Source organism: Elaeis guineensis, chromosome 10, assembly GCF_000442705.2.
Source record: "Elaeis guineensis isolate ETL-2024a chromosome 10, EG11, whole genome shotgun sequence".
Lineage (NCBI taxonomy): Eukaryota > Viridiplantae > Streptophyta > Magnoliopsida > Arecales > Arecaceae > Elaeis > Elaeis guineensis.
Window position 1 is genome coordinate 49,486,219 of NC_026002.2, and position 12,494 is coordinate 49,498,712.

Below are 12,494 nucleotides of genomic sequence, written 5' to 3' on the forward strand. Positions count from 1 at the left end.
TCATAAGGAAGTCTATCTTCTCATCGATGACTAGCTCGATGCTGCAGCTGTGTGTCTAGTTCTTTGACCTGAGGTGCATCGATAGTTCACTTTGAGTGTGTTATAGTTTGACTACACCATAACTCGATCTCCTAACCATTCGAAACTCTGAGGTGTATGTTGGCTGTAGCATATTCATTGTAGGAATCAGATTGCACCAAGATGGGATCTATCAACCTCGGTAGATGAGAGGAGTAGTCCTATGATGATCGAAAGATCGAGTCCTTAAGCCCATGGCTATAGCAGAGTGAAATAATGGAAAAGAATTTTTCATTAAGGTTTCACATCGAATTTGGATCGATTGATTGATTCATATGACTGATGTTGGGTTTGACGAGTTCACCTTAACCCTAATTCAATCGGGACTCATGATAGAAGAACTCAATCACACAGGTAGCTGTACTGAGAGGTTCGTCTTCATTTTTGATGGGTTGCCACCATATACTGCTAGATGTCACTCATGGATTTTGAGAGCAATTAGAATGATCTTGATGATCGATCATTCTAATTGTCTGAATCAGAAGAGTTCTGGTCCATCAAAAGGAGTTTCGATGATGTCGATGATGAGATCATGACATGTCTCATTACCATACGAAAATGAACCTAACTGGGCCACACAAACAAGAGTTAGGGTCTGGATGTCATCAATTGAGCTAGCCCAGTTCGATTGATTTGGATTAGATCCAATTAGGTTCAAGAAAATCGTGCTAGTACACGATTGAGCCTAACTTTCTCTTCGTGTAATCTTTTCTATCTCGATTGAGCCAAATGTGATTTGACTCACCCAGAGAACCTTGAGAAGGTTTCTCTCAGTCTGACTGGAGCCAGTCCAGCTCAGAAAAGTCTTGTCTTAATTCATGAGATGAATTTAAGACAACACCTGCTAATTCCTGTCACCTGCCATTTCTGTTTTAGGACATCGGTCAAATGTTGACCCATGGACCTTGGACTGAAGGCCACTTGGCAAGAGGTCATTGGAGAGTTTTTGTGGAGTGTCCACCTGCTAATTTTACCCTCAAAGTGGGTGCCATAATCAGATATGGCGTGCGCCCCAAGTGGATAAGGATAGAGTCCCATGAGATGAGAACTCTATGCTTTGATCGACTCAAACTGTTGGGCGCCAATCTCATTATGTTTATCTAGTGTTGGTGCCGACAGTAGGAGGGTTTGGTGGGGTTCTTATCTGATATGATCAGATGACATCACTCCACCAATCAAAATTTTTTCAGAATTAATTAGAATTTTCTGATTGATCGAATGATGTGGCACTGCATGGCGCAGCAGGGTCTATTTAAACCCTGTCTGCACCTAGGGTTTAGAGAATCTGCTCAATATCCAGCAAAAACGTGAAACCCCTCCACTTCTCCATGCCCCCTCTGCTCCTCTCCCTCCCCTCTTCACGTCCAAGAGGTTAGGCATCCATCTGGTGCTTGTCCAAGGTGTGGTGGCTCCTTGATCAGAAGGCTACAGGGATTTGTCGAGAAGCTGCTGCTCCAGCTTCAGAAGATCTTTTGAAGATCTTGCAGATCAGATCTAAATCTGATTTTTGGAGCAAAGATTCGCGAGGAGAAGATGATCCAGATCCTACTCGAGTGGATACTGGTAGAGACCAGACGACTGCGTGGCTATTTTAGAACCTCGGGCGTTGCTGCGATTATCACAGGGTAATCTAGTTACCCTAGAGGTATTTCTCTAATCCTCAAGTTTTAGATTTAATTTTAGATTAAATATCAGATAATAAGAATCAGATCTAATAGACCTTAGATCTGAAATAAAGTAGGATAATTTTTTTTAAAAAAATATTTCGTCTCAGATCTCATTAGATCTGGAAGATCCTACAAGGAAAAAGATAATTTTTCCTTCATGTGCATGCATTAACATAGCAAAGGTGTAATTATGCTAAGTTATTTTATATTATGATTGATGCTTAATATAACAATTGTGAACATTTAAGAATTAAAAATGTATGGAAGTCTTAAAATAGTCAAGGTCTATATACATTTTTTGTTATAGAGATTTATAACTTTTGGATTTAGCTGAAAGTTTCTTAACCATTTAAACAAATTTTACAAATTTGAAATTAATAAACTATTTTAAAATTGATGCTCCCATTTTGTTGCCCACCTTATTCCTGTTGGCCAAGAAACTGATTCAAGCTGCCTCATTGTAATTTGGAACCCAATTCATCTTCTTTGCAAAATAGCTCTCAACTTTTACTTAAAATTCCACTCTCCTAAAATTCCTTTATTATTATTGCACTCTCACGCACTAAAATTCTCTTGAAGCATCAATATTATCCACTCCTCTCATGATAGCCTAGGGGGTCAAGCGTCGTCAAATATCAAGTATTTTACCTAGCATAGCATAAAGACTATGATCATATTATTTATGTGATAGGCTTAGTATAATATGGTTAACACTTATCCTATTCAATGTACCTAATTTAACCTCTATAGATTAGGTACAATACTCTTGCAGAATAGATCTAACATAATTAATTTCAAAATAACCAAACTAGAGCAGATTATGTGCCCAGTCTTAGGCCTAAACTATCATTTTTAATCAGTTTTTGGGTTGGGCCAATTTAAAGTTTGATATTTGCTATGTCCCAACCCATGATCAGCTCTGGACCAAAGTGGCAATATACAACCACATCGACAAGGACCCACAATGTGGTCAGGTTGAGAGTCCAAAGCAAGTACATAGAATTCAGTTATTTTATTGATGTTATTTCATTTCGAAATTACAGAGATGGCTTGGCAGTTTATAAAATCCTCCATTATACTCACGTCATTTTGTTTAACAAGATTTTATGTAGAAAGTCTATATTTTTTATTTTGTAGTAAAATCTCAGGATGAAAGCATTTTTACACCATCAATAATATGTTCTAAGAGAGTAAAACCAAAAAATCTTTCAGTTCAAACTAATTTTCATAAAATTAAAATAATATTATGCTCTTAAAAAGAGAATTCAATAGGATGTCCCCATCAAAAAGATTACCTAATTATTTTCATTTAAGTTGTTTTCATTGAGAATATCCTTTTCGACCATTAATGTCTTATGATGAAGTATTTTTCTACTAGTTTTATTTTTCTTATCGAACATGTATTTGCGTTTCCGAATTTTACTAGTTATATTAAAGTTTATTGACTCAAGGAGGAAAAAATTTTCCAGCTTTCCTTCTTGCACGTTACTGATTTTCCCTCAAATCCTACTTTGTTGTTGTCCACCTTCTCTGATGTCATCGGTTCCACCCCGGTAAAAGCTACATCTTCCCTCCCATAGCGTCGTTGCCTTCTTAGACTGCAAATCTAAAGGCCTTTTAGACTTGGTTTTTAACGAGAGTAAGAGTAACTACCACCTTCTACCTGCCTGACTTCACATATGGTTCTCCATGTCGGAGCGATGTACTCGTTGGATTAGACACCTGGCGCACATCTAAGCCCATTGAAGGTTCCTTATTCCAGGGCACAAAGCATTGGTGCTGCTTCAGAATTACACCGGCAGGGAGAGGTCGCTTTGAAGTACGGACCTAAAATGGTCGCAGAGGTCGTGCTCCACTCCATCCTTCCCCCCGTCCGATCGGCGGATTTCTTGGTCCGGCCCTACGTTGCCGCCTCGTCTTCCTCCTCCGCCGCCTGCGGTCGCTCTTCTTCTCTTCTACTCCGCCTCCGCCCCCGCCCCCGCCCCACCCGCCTCCGCGCTCCCGCCGGAGCTCTCCGCAGCCTGGCGTCGATGTCCCCGGAGAGCCCGCTGGTCCACGACGTGTGCGCGTCGGCGGTGACGGCGGGGGTCGCCCTTGGGCTTCTCCGCTTCTGGGAGGAGTTGGCCAAGCGAGGAGTTTTCGAGCAGGTCTGCGCCCTTTCCCCTCTCTATTCTTGGATGCGATTTTTGCTGGCTATTTAGTTTCATAGAAACTTGCTGAAGCGAGGGATTTGGGTAAGTCTAGGCTTTTACATTCCCCCGGAATTTGGGGGCTTGGGGTGGTTTCCGTATTTGCTGCTGGTGTTGGAGTGGAATAGTGTTGGAACAGTACTCTCCATGTTGATTGTCATGATAAAAATGTAAAAGTATGTCAATAGAGCATGTAGACTGATTTATTCATTGATCTTTAATCAAGGTGCTTGTTTTACATTGTGTTGGGAGTGTTTATTGTTTAAAGGGATCATATGGTTTATTTTGTATATATTTAATCAGAAAACTAAAATAAATAAGAGATAGGGTTTAGATTGAGTCCCTTGAGGTGCACAAGAAGTATAAAGATTTTTTGTGAAAGAAAGATGTGGATTTGTGTCGTAGAATTTACAAGTCACAGAACTCTATTACAGAAAGTGAAGAACAAAGAAATTTGTATGTGATTCTTGTAAGAAAAATTCCTCATGTTTTGGGAAAGGAGGGTTGCTTCTGACCAGATATAGTATCTGTCGGGTCCCAAAGCATTTTATTCAGGAAGCAGCTGATATGAAAACAGAGCAAGAAATGTTGAAGTTAGCATACCTAGAAACAGTTCAGTCTAGGAAGAAATGTGATTAAAGAGTACTCAGTTGAAAACCACTATGTTGGTAAGTATGAAAACTTTACAACATGAAATAATAAATTTCAATACTCTTTGCTTGAAAATTTTGAATCAAATATAATATGTACAAAAGAGTTCTCAAAATTTTTGACTTAATTCATAGATCTTTTGAAAATTAGAGCAAAGTGTAGTGAATAATAAGCTAATAAGTAGCAGCTATGTATCAAAGAAGTGAGTGCTGATGTTTAAAGTGCATAAAGCACCATGAGTAGGGTTTGGGAAAGACTTAAAAGGTTGATCTAGGAATGAGATAGATGCACTTTTTCATATATGCTGTAGGGGGAAATATTGGTAGGAAAGGATATGTATGGAAGGACAGGTGGAAGGAGAAATGGAGTGGAAATGGTGCACTAGGATTTGGGGCTTTTTTATCTAGATCTTTGGCAAGGTTTTTTAACTTTGTATTTTTTTCCCTCCTTGGCAGTTTTTTCCTTCTTTTTTCTTTTTTACACCCACAATCAGTTCACAATTTAATGGCCACATATTCTCGTTATTGGTTTAGCAATATCTATCAGCAGCGTGGACCCATGACGTTTTTCAATATTTTTACTAAAGCCCCTGCAACCTTTATGGAAATAAACTAGATACCCAATTACACAAAATATGCAATATCTATCAGCAGTGTGGACCCATGACATTCTTCAATACTTTCACTTAAGCCCTCTCAACCTTTATGGAAGTAAACTAGATACCCAATTGCACAAATTGCCTTGCATTAAAATCAAGGTTCACAATCTCGGTATCGGACCCCATGTTGGTAATATCTTGGCATAGTACTAGTACGCCCATTATGAGGGTCAGTTTGGCATACTGATGCAGCATACCTCCTATAGTGTGTACCAATTTGGTACTAGTATGGTATGGTACATCCGGTATGCATTGGTATTGAGCAACACGGTGTACCATGATTAAAATTATACATTTTACTATGGACAAAATGCACGAGGGCAGTTGAGTAAAGATTATGACATGAGAAGGATACAACCACTATAAGTTTATCTTGCTGAGGAAGTAGATGAAGAAAATAGTTCAGAGCAAACCTGACACAACTATGCATGAATTTTGTTTAGTTTCAATAAGCTTGTGACAGAGTACTTCCAAATCTTATACATTGTATGAATGAAAGGTACATTGGATGAAAATTTTAAATAAGTCAAAAACATGTAACTTAGAGAAATAAGAAGTGCACTATGTACTTATATGTAGACTCATAACCTCCCATCAGCAATAAATCTTCACTGGGGTTCAATTTTAGGTCCAACCATTTTTTCTTATGAGCCTGCAGAATGAGCAAACATCAAATTGGAACTAGAATAACGCTTAGAAGTTTAAGGCTTAGGACAAAATCAAGATATATGTTGACAAGTTGGTAAGGCTGAAACATGGTACATAGTGTGCATGTTGGTGGGAGAGGACATGGGTTTATATAGGGATGTAAATAGGCTGGTCTAGATGCTGGATTTTATATTGTTTGAGTTAGGTTGCAAGCCTGTCTTATTTTTGCCATTAATTGCAATCAAAGCAGCATTCTTTTTCATTCAAATGTATTTCATATCTTTCTTTCAATTTCTGTTCATGTACACTGAGTTCTTACCTTTTGAAGATTGTATACTGATCTCAACGAATTCTCAATTGTTTTATCTTCTATTGTTGCGATTCTTAAGCTTCCTTTTAATTCACCATCTTGTGGAAGTTCTAATCTATTCTTTTCATATATATTATACGTATATTAATCTTATTTTAGTCATTCTCATCTTTCATGCATATGTTCTTTTCTAGACTGCATCTTGAACCATGTATCATTTTTTGTACTCTGGCTTTGTTTGATAAATGATCCTCTTGTGTTTTTATGGGCTTGCACTATCCCTTAAGGGTCTTCATCTACCTCTATCTGATTTGGAGCCAATCAAAATGAGTGTGATGCATGATACTTAAATGCTTTGATGAACAAATTGATGAACCAAAAATCCTTATATCAAATGTGATTGGAGAGAGAAGGAAGCAATTCCTTCGATTTGGTCAACTCGGACCTCTCATAGAAAATAATAATAATATAATAAGATTACGAAAGTAGTGCTCTAAACCTTTTTGCTTTCACTAATGATCATTAACTAATACATAGGACATCTATTTATACTAATAAGGCCTGCCGTTTTAGAACCAGAGCTGGAATCCAACTAAAAGAGGTGAAAAGTTTTCTTAAATATTAAGAAATTTATAATATAACAAAATTGATCCTAGAGCTAGATCCCAACTCTTATATCAACTTTGTTCCCTACCTAATTCTTCAGAATTGAAGATATGCCTGGTTAAAGTTTACCAAAAAGAAAAGTCATACTTTGACTGGCTTGTTTCGAGGCCAAAATGTTATCGAACCTCCATGTAAGTACGGTGCAATGAATCCTTTGGGGGTCACTGTATTCTCCTAATACTTGTCTAGAACTTTGTTTTGGTACCTAGCATGCTGAAAATTGTGTCCTTCCAAGGTCATGATTATTGAGTCCTGGATATGGCAGATCTTGCTATCAAACCCCTTTCAGACCTACTTGAAAAGTGGCCATATTGGTCCACAACTGGTCTGGTGATCCTCTTGGATCAAATGTTTATTGGTCAACCAAACAGAGTAATTCCAAATGTTCAAAAGGCTAGATCAAACTCCAGATAGGAGAGATTCATGCAAATTATTAAATGTCAATATTGCTCGAACTAACATGCCATGTGTAAACCAGAGAAGCATAGCTACCAAGAACTGACAGATCTTAAGATTTGATGATTGAAGCCTACTTGGTTACCTTATTTATGTTTAAGGTATCGTAGTTCTCATAGTGTTCTAGTATGAGTTCAATAAAGGGTTCAGGAATTATGATATTTTGGGTACTCCTGAATAAAGTAGGAATAATTAAATTTTGATCCACATCTAGATTTAACCATTGAATGTTGCTTTCTTTGGTTAAATTTTGCAGGGGATATCATATGGTTGTAGAGGTTGAGAGAGTTCTGATATGAATTCCTGGAATTGGATTATGCTTAGGTTTTCTATGGATTGTTCTGGATATATTCTTCTCCACACCCTCCTATATGTTTTCTTTTGTTTATATTATAAATCATAAACTGAGATTAAATAGATATAACAGAAGGAACCTTCACATTTTTTTCCTGAGAAATGCCTAAATGGTACTGTATCATGTAGAAAGCATAGCACCAAACCACAAGGTTTCTTAAAAGAAAGGAAGTATAATTTCAATAGAACATATAAGCTACCCTTCTATAGGATGAGAGTAACATTAACGTAAAAGATTTTGTACTTTTATCTCATGTTTGCCAGTTCTTTAATATGAAACCAACCATACCTAGACATTTAGAGTTAAGAAATTTGACATATTTGCCCCTCATCCATCACCATACCTATTGATTTTTTATGCCTATAATGTTAAGGCAGTGCTAAACCTATAAAAGTAGAACATGACTCCTGATAAACATGTAGTTCAACCCAAAACTAGTTGCATACTCATCAAAATACCCTCAACTATTGTGTGCATGCTGTCACCTAAGATAACCATGGAATCTAAATATAGGACACACATTCCATATATTGTAGAGTCTATGAACATTATAATTGCATTACTGCAACCTTTGGACCGTCCTTTGTTATTCCAAGTTCCAACTGTGTTACTCATGCTTGACCTAAGATTCATATTCTACTGTCTTGTGCTGTATAGAACCTAGCCAGAAGAATCTATAAATAAGCACAGATGCTCTTTTCTCCATTGAGAAGTGACAAATGGTCATCCTAGATATCTAAACTAAATAGGAAAAAAATCAATTCAAATGCAGATGCATTGAAAAAGGAAATACATGTCTATATAAATAATTCCCTCATTGCATATGAAATATTTGTTTATTCACTTCTCAAGGGATAATGTTCTTTTTTCTCTTTCTAGAAATTGAATCGAAAGCTTGTGCATATAAGCATTGGTCTGGCGTTCATGCTCTTTTGGCCTTTGTTCAGGTAATTATACTTTTTAAGATTCTTTTTTTCTTTTTTTTTGCATAGACATTGTTTTTCTTATAACTTGATCCTTGCTTGTTCCAGTTCAGGAAGCCGGGCACCATTTCTTGCAGCTGTAGCACCGGGGATCAATGCCATAAGGATGGTGCTCATGGGACTTGGAATTTTGAGAAATGATGCTATGGTCAAGTCAATGAGCAGACATGGAGACTACAGGTTACAGATTTTATAGACATACTATTCCATGCTACAATGAATTTGTGGCTCACTAATTATGAACTTATCCAAAGGTCTTTTGCCTGCTTAATTGTGTATTAGTTGATGATCAGCTTCTTCTAACTGGGCCACTTCTACATTTCATATTCATAACTTCTTATTTCTGTTACTGTAGGGAGCTTTTGAAAGGGCCATTCTACTATGCTTGCACTATAACTCTGGCTACCTCTATATTTTGGCGAACATCTCCCATTGGGATAGCTGCAATCTGCAACCTGTGTGCTGGAGATGGTACTTGCACTGCTATTCATATTTAAGTGCTGTTGTGTTGTTGGCTATAATGCTTTGGCAGATTAGTATTTGAGTCTGTTGATTGCTTAGACTGACCGAATTAGAATGGGATGAGAAACTTGGAAATCCTGGATTTGCATGGTTTGTGGAAGAAATAGATTATATGTTTCTCTGGGATCTAAGAATGCTCTTTGAAAGCTCCAAGGCAGCTACATAGCGTTTGTAATTATGTATTTGCTGACAGGTATGGCGGACATAATTGGAAGGCGATTTGGGCACCATAAGCTTCCTTACAACCCTAACAAGTCCATTGCTGGTAGCCTTGCAATGGTATTTGCAGGTTTCATAGCATCTGTTGGGTAAGCGTAGATTATGTGTTTCATTTTTTTCTCTGCAGTTCCTTATAGTCTGAAAGCCTAAAGATCTTTCATATGTTTATAATGATGCCATCCAGGTACATGCATTACTTCCACTCATTTGGATTTGTCAACGAAAGCTGGGGCATGGCCATGCGCTTCTTTTTTGTGTCTCTAGCTGCGGCATTTGTGGAGTCGCTTCCCATTAGCTCCCAGCTGGATGACAATTTGACAGTTCCCTTTACTTCCCTATTGTTTGCTGGCCTGGTTTTTTAGTGCTGCATGAGAACGTTGGATCTAATGTTGTATACTACACAGAAATAATGTGCCTATGTGGCTTATTATAGTGAATGGAGCTTGTTTGAGAAATCGCAGGTTTTAGTGACTCTTCTCTAATGTCAGCTTCTGAGTTTGCAATTAGGTTGATGTTTATCAAAATCATTGGACTGAAACGACGATCTTGTTTCAATGTGAAATTGATCTGTGAGATTTTATAAATGTAACACCATTGGACCAAACATTGAGAGGGCTGGTAGGAGCAGCAAATTATGTCATATACCAGGTTCCACTCAAATCACTGCATGTCAAGTTCAACAGCTACAGCAAAGGCTCTGGTATTTTATCCAAGCTTATCAAATTCATATCTGCTTTTTAATAATTGAGAAATCTTGCAGACAATATGTTCTTTAGGCTGGTATACATGCTTTGGGAGATTAAATTAGCTGATTGTGTTCAATTAAGCTCTCTTTATGTGCATTGCTTATTAGTTATTACCCTGTGTCGAACGTTAATTAGCTGTTGCATAAAAATTTATTAAATTGAAATTAGTTGCATGTGCAAATGTGGAAAAGAAAAATTTTCTTTCTGCATTTAAGTTCAAATTCCCTAATTTAACTAATCTATCTCTGTTCTTATCCATCTGAACAACCCCCTCTTTCTTTCTCCATGTTTCTGTATTAAGAAACCAATCCACCTTTTAACAATTCTTATTCTATCTTTCTATCTCCTAAAATTATTCGCGTCCAGACCTCTCCTCTCTGAATGACCCCAGTTGCCTTTGTGGCTAGTTAGTATCGGTCCTCTTTTTCCCTATTTTCCTCTTGAGATTGTGAGGAAATATCAAAATTATGGCCCATGTAAGTAATATTTTGAAAGAATTGAGATTAGTATGTTAACATGGTTGGAATTGTCACCTAAATAGTAAAAATTGATTTTTCTTTTGTTTTGTTAAAGGTGGAAAAAAAGTCTTTCTATCTCCTAAAATTATTCGCGTCCAGACCTCTCCTCTCTGAATGACCTCAGTTGCCTTGGTGGCTGGTTAGTATCGGTCCTCTTTTTCCCTATTTTCCTCTTGAGATTGTGAGGAAATATCAAAATTATGGCCCATGTAAGTAATATTTTGAAAGAACTGAGATTAGTATGTTAACATGGTTGGAATTGTCACCTAAATAGTAAAACTTGATTTTTCTTTTGTTTTGTTAAAGGTGGAAAAAAAGGCTTTCAAAAGGAAAATTTGATTCTGGAAAAAAAAAAAAACTGATTTTTCTTTTTATTTTTACAAGAGGAAAATTGATTTTTTGTATCGGATTTTCAAAATATATAAAAAATTATGGCCTCAGTTGCCTTGGTGGCTGGTTAGTATCGGTCCTCTTTTTCCCTATTTTTCTGTTGAGATTGTGAGGAAATATCAAAATTATGGCCCATGTAAGTAATATTTTGAAAGAACTGAGATTAGTATGTTAACATGGTTGGAATTGTCACCTAAATAGTAAAACTTGATTTTTCTTTTGTTTTGTTAAAGGTGGAAAAAAAGGCTTTCAAAAGGAAAATTTGATTCTGGAAAAAAAAAAAAACTGATTTTTCTTTTTATTTTTACAAGAGGAAAATTGATTTTTTGTATCGGATTTTCAAAATATATAAAAAAAAATTTTGGCCTATGCAGGTCTCGAACCTGCGACCTTCGCGTTATTAGCACGACGCTCTAACCAACTGAGCTAATAGGCCTGCTGGCGTTGTCCTTCAAAACTCCACTATATAATAGAATGTCATATAAGCAAAGCTCATTTCTTCCACAGCACTACAATTTTTGGACCAAACCCGTAGGTGAGCTTCAGTGCTAGGAAGAACATGTTATTTTTCTTTAGAAAATAAAAAATATAGGTTTGCTCTGAGCATAAAATATCCATTTCTTTTTGTTAAAAGAAATCAAGTAGGCAATAGGTTGTGCAATTGAGGATGCCCCTATGTCAGATGCCTCTTAAACTCTTGAAATGAAATCTTGATGATTAATGAAAGCAGAATTTGAACTAAAAATCTCTTGTGGACCATTATACCAATTTGGAGTTGGCACTTCCATATGCATGCCACTTTTACTGATTGAATGAGCCAATCTTTGAATATGAAGAATAAAGACCTACATGCTAAAAGCTTTAAAAAATCCTCAAGAAAGCAAACCTACAAGCAAGCATTCAAGGATCAAAGAATGATGCCTTTGTGAGGAAGAATGCGTATGAGCATATCTGTAAGAATCCACATCTTATTGAAGCATACATGAGCCATGGGCGTAAAAAGACACCATCACTTCACTATTGAAAAATTAACGGAAGAAGACCTCCACATTGAAGATTACCTCAAACCTCACTTGCTTCTTTTTGCGTGTAATGCAGTGTGAAACCAACAAGAACTCAATCATAATTGAGACCATATAGCAATATAACGCAACAAGTGATTGGCTAGCTAATGCAAGCCTAACAACTCACAAAAATATTATGAGAGTCCAGCCAAAAAAGGCTGTGGACTTCAGATCGGAAAGGCTCGAGTGTCCTAAGCAAAGATCCGAATTCTCGTGGTTTCTTGAGCACTTTGGATTCTTTAATTAATAGTTCCATTGGTGATGCCATGCCCTAAAGTTTCCACTCTTTTATCTTACACAAACTCCATATCCCCCATTAGGAAAAATAAATAACCAAGCAAGAACTCACTTTAAGACTAATATATTCTGCCAGG

At 37.0% G+C, this 12,494-nt stretch overlaps 1 protein-coding gene and 1 non-coding gene across 2 annotated transcripts; one reads left to right on the top strand and one right to left on the bottom strand.

Moving 5' to 3' along the window:
- Nucleotides 1-3,525: 3,525 nt before the first annotated feature.
- Nucleotides 3,526-9,857, top strand: LOC105036025 (probable phytol kinase 2, chloroplastic). Its single transcript, XM_010911760.4, has 6 exons — nt 3,526-3,892; nt 8,558-8,625; nt 8,710-8,841; nt 9,017-9,132; nt 9,377-9,491; nt 9,587-9,857. The coding sequence occupies exons 1-6, from the start codon at nt 3,578-3,580 to the stop codon at nt 9,762-9,764; spliced, it is 924 nt and encodes a 307-aa protein (XP_010910062.1). The 5' UTR covers nt 3,526-3,577; the 3' UTR covers nt 9,765-9,857.
- Nucleotides 9,858-11,418: 1,561 nt separating this feature from the next.
- TRNAI-AAU (transfer RNA isoleucine (anticodon AAU)) lies at nt 11,419-11,492 on the bottom strand. Its single transcript has one exon. It is a non-coding gene; the product is annotated as a tRNA-Ile (tRNA).
- Between the last annotated feature and the right edge of the window lie 1,002 nt (nt 11,493-12,494).

Excerpts from the sequence above, each read along its gene's own strand:
- LOC105036025 (XM_010911760.4), top strand. The coding sequence starts at position 3,578 with ATGGTCGCAGAGGTCGTGCTCCACTCCATCCTTCCCCCCGTCCGATCG. Across the intron at positions 8,626-8,709 it reads CTCTTTTGGCCTTTGTTCAG|TTCAGGAAGCCGGGCACCAT; the intron begins GTAATTATACTT and ends TGCTTGTTCCAG. Across the intron at positions 9,492-9,586 it reads GGTTTCATAGCATCTGTTGG|GTACATGCATTACTTCCACT; the intron begins GTAAGCGTAGAT and ends GATGCCATCCAG.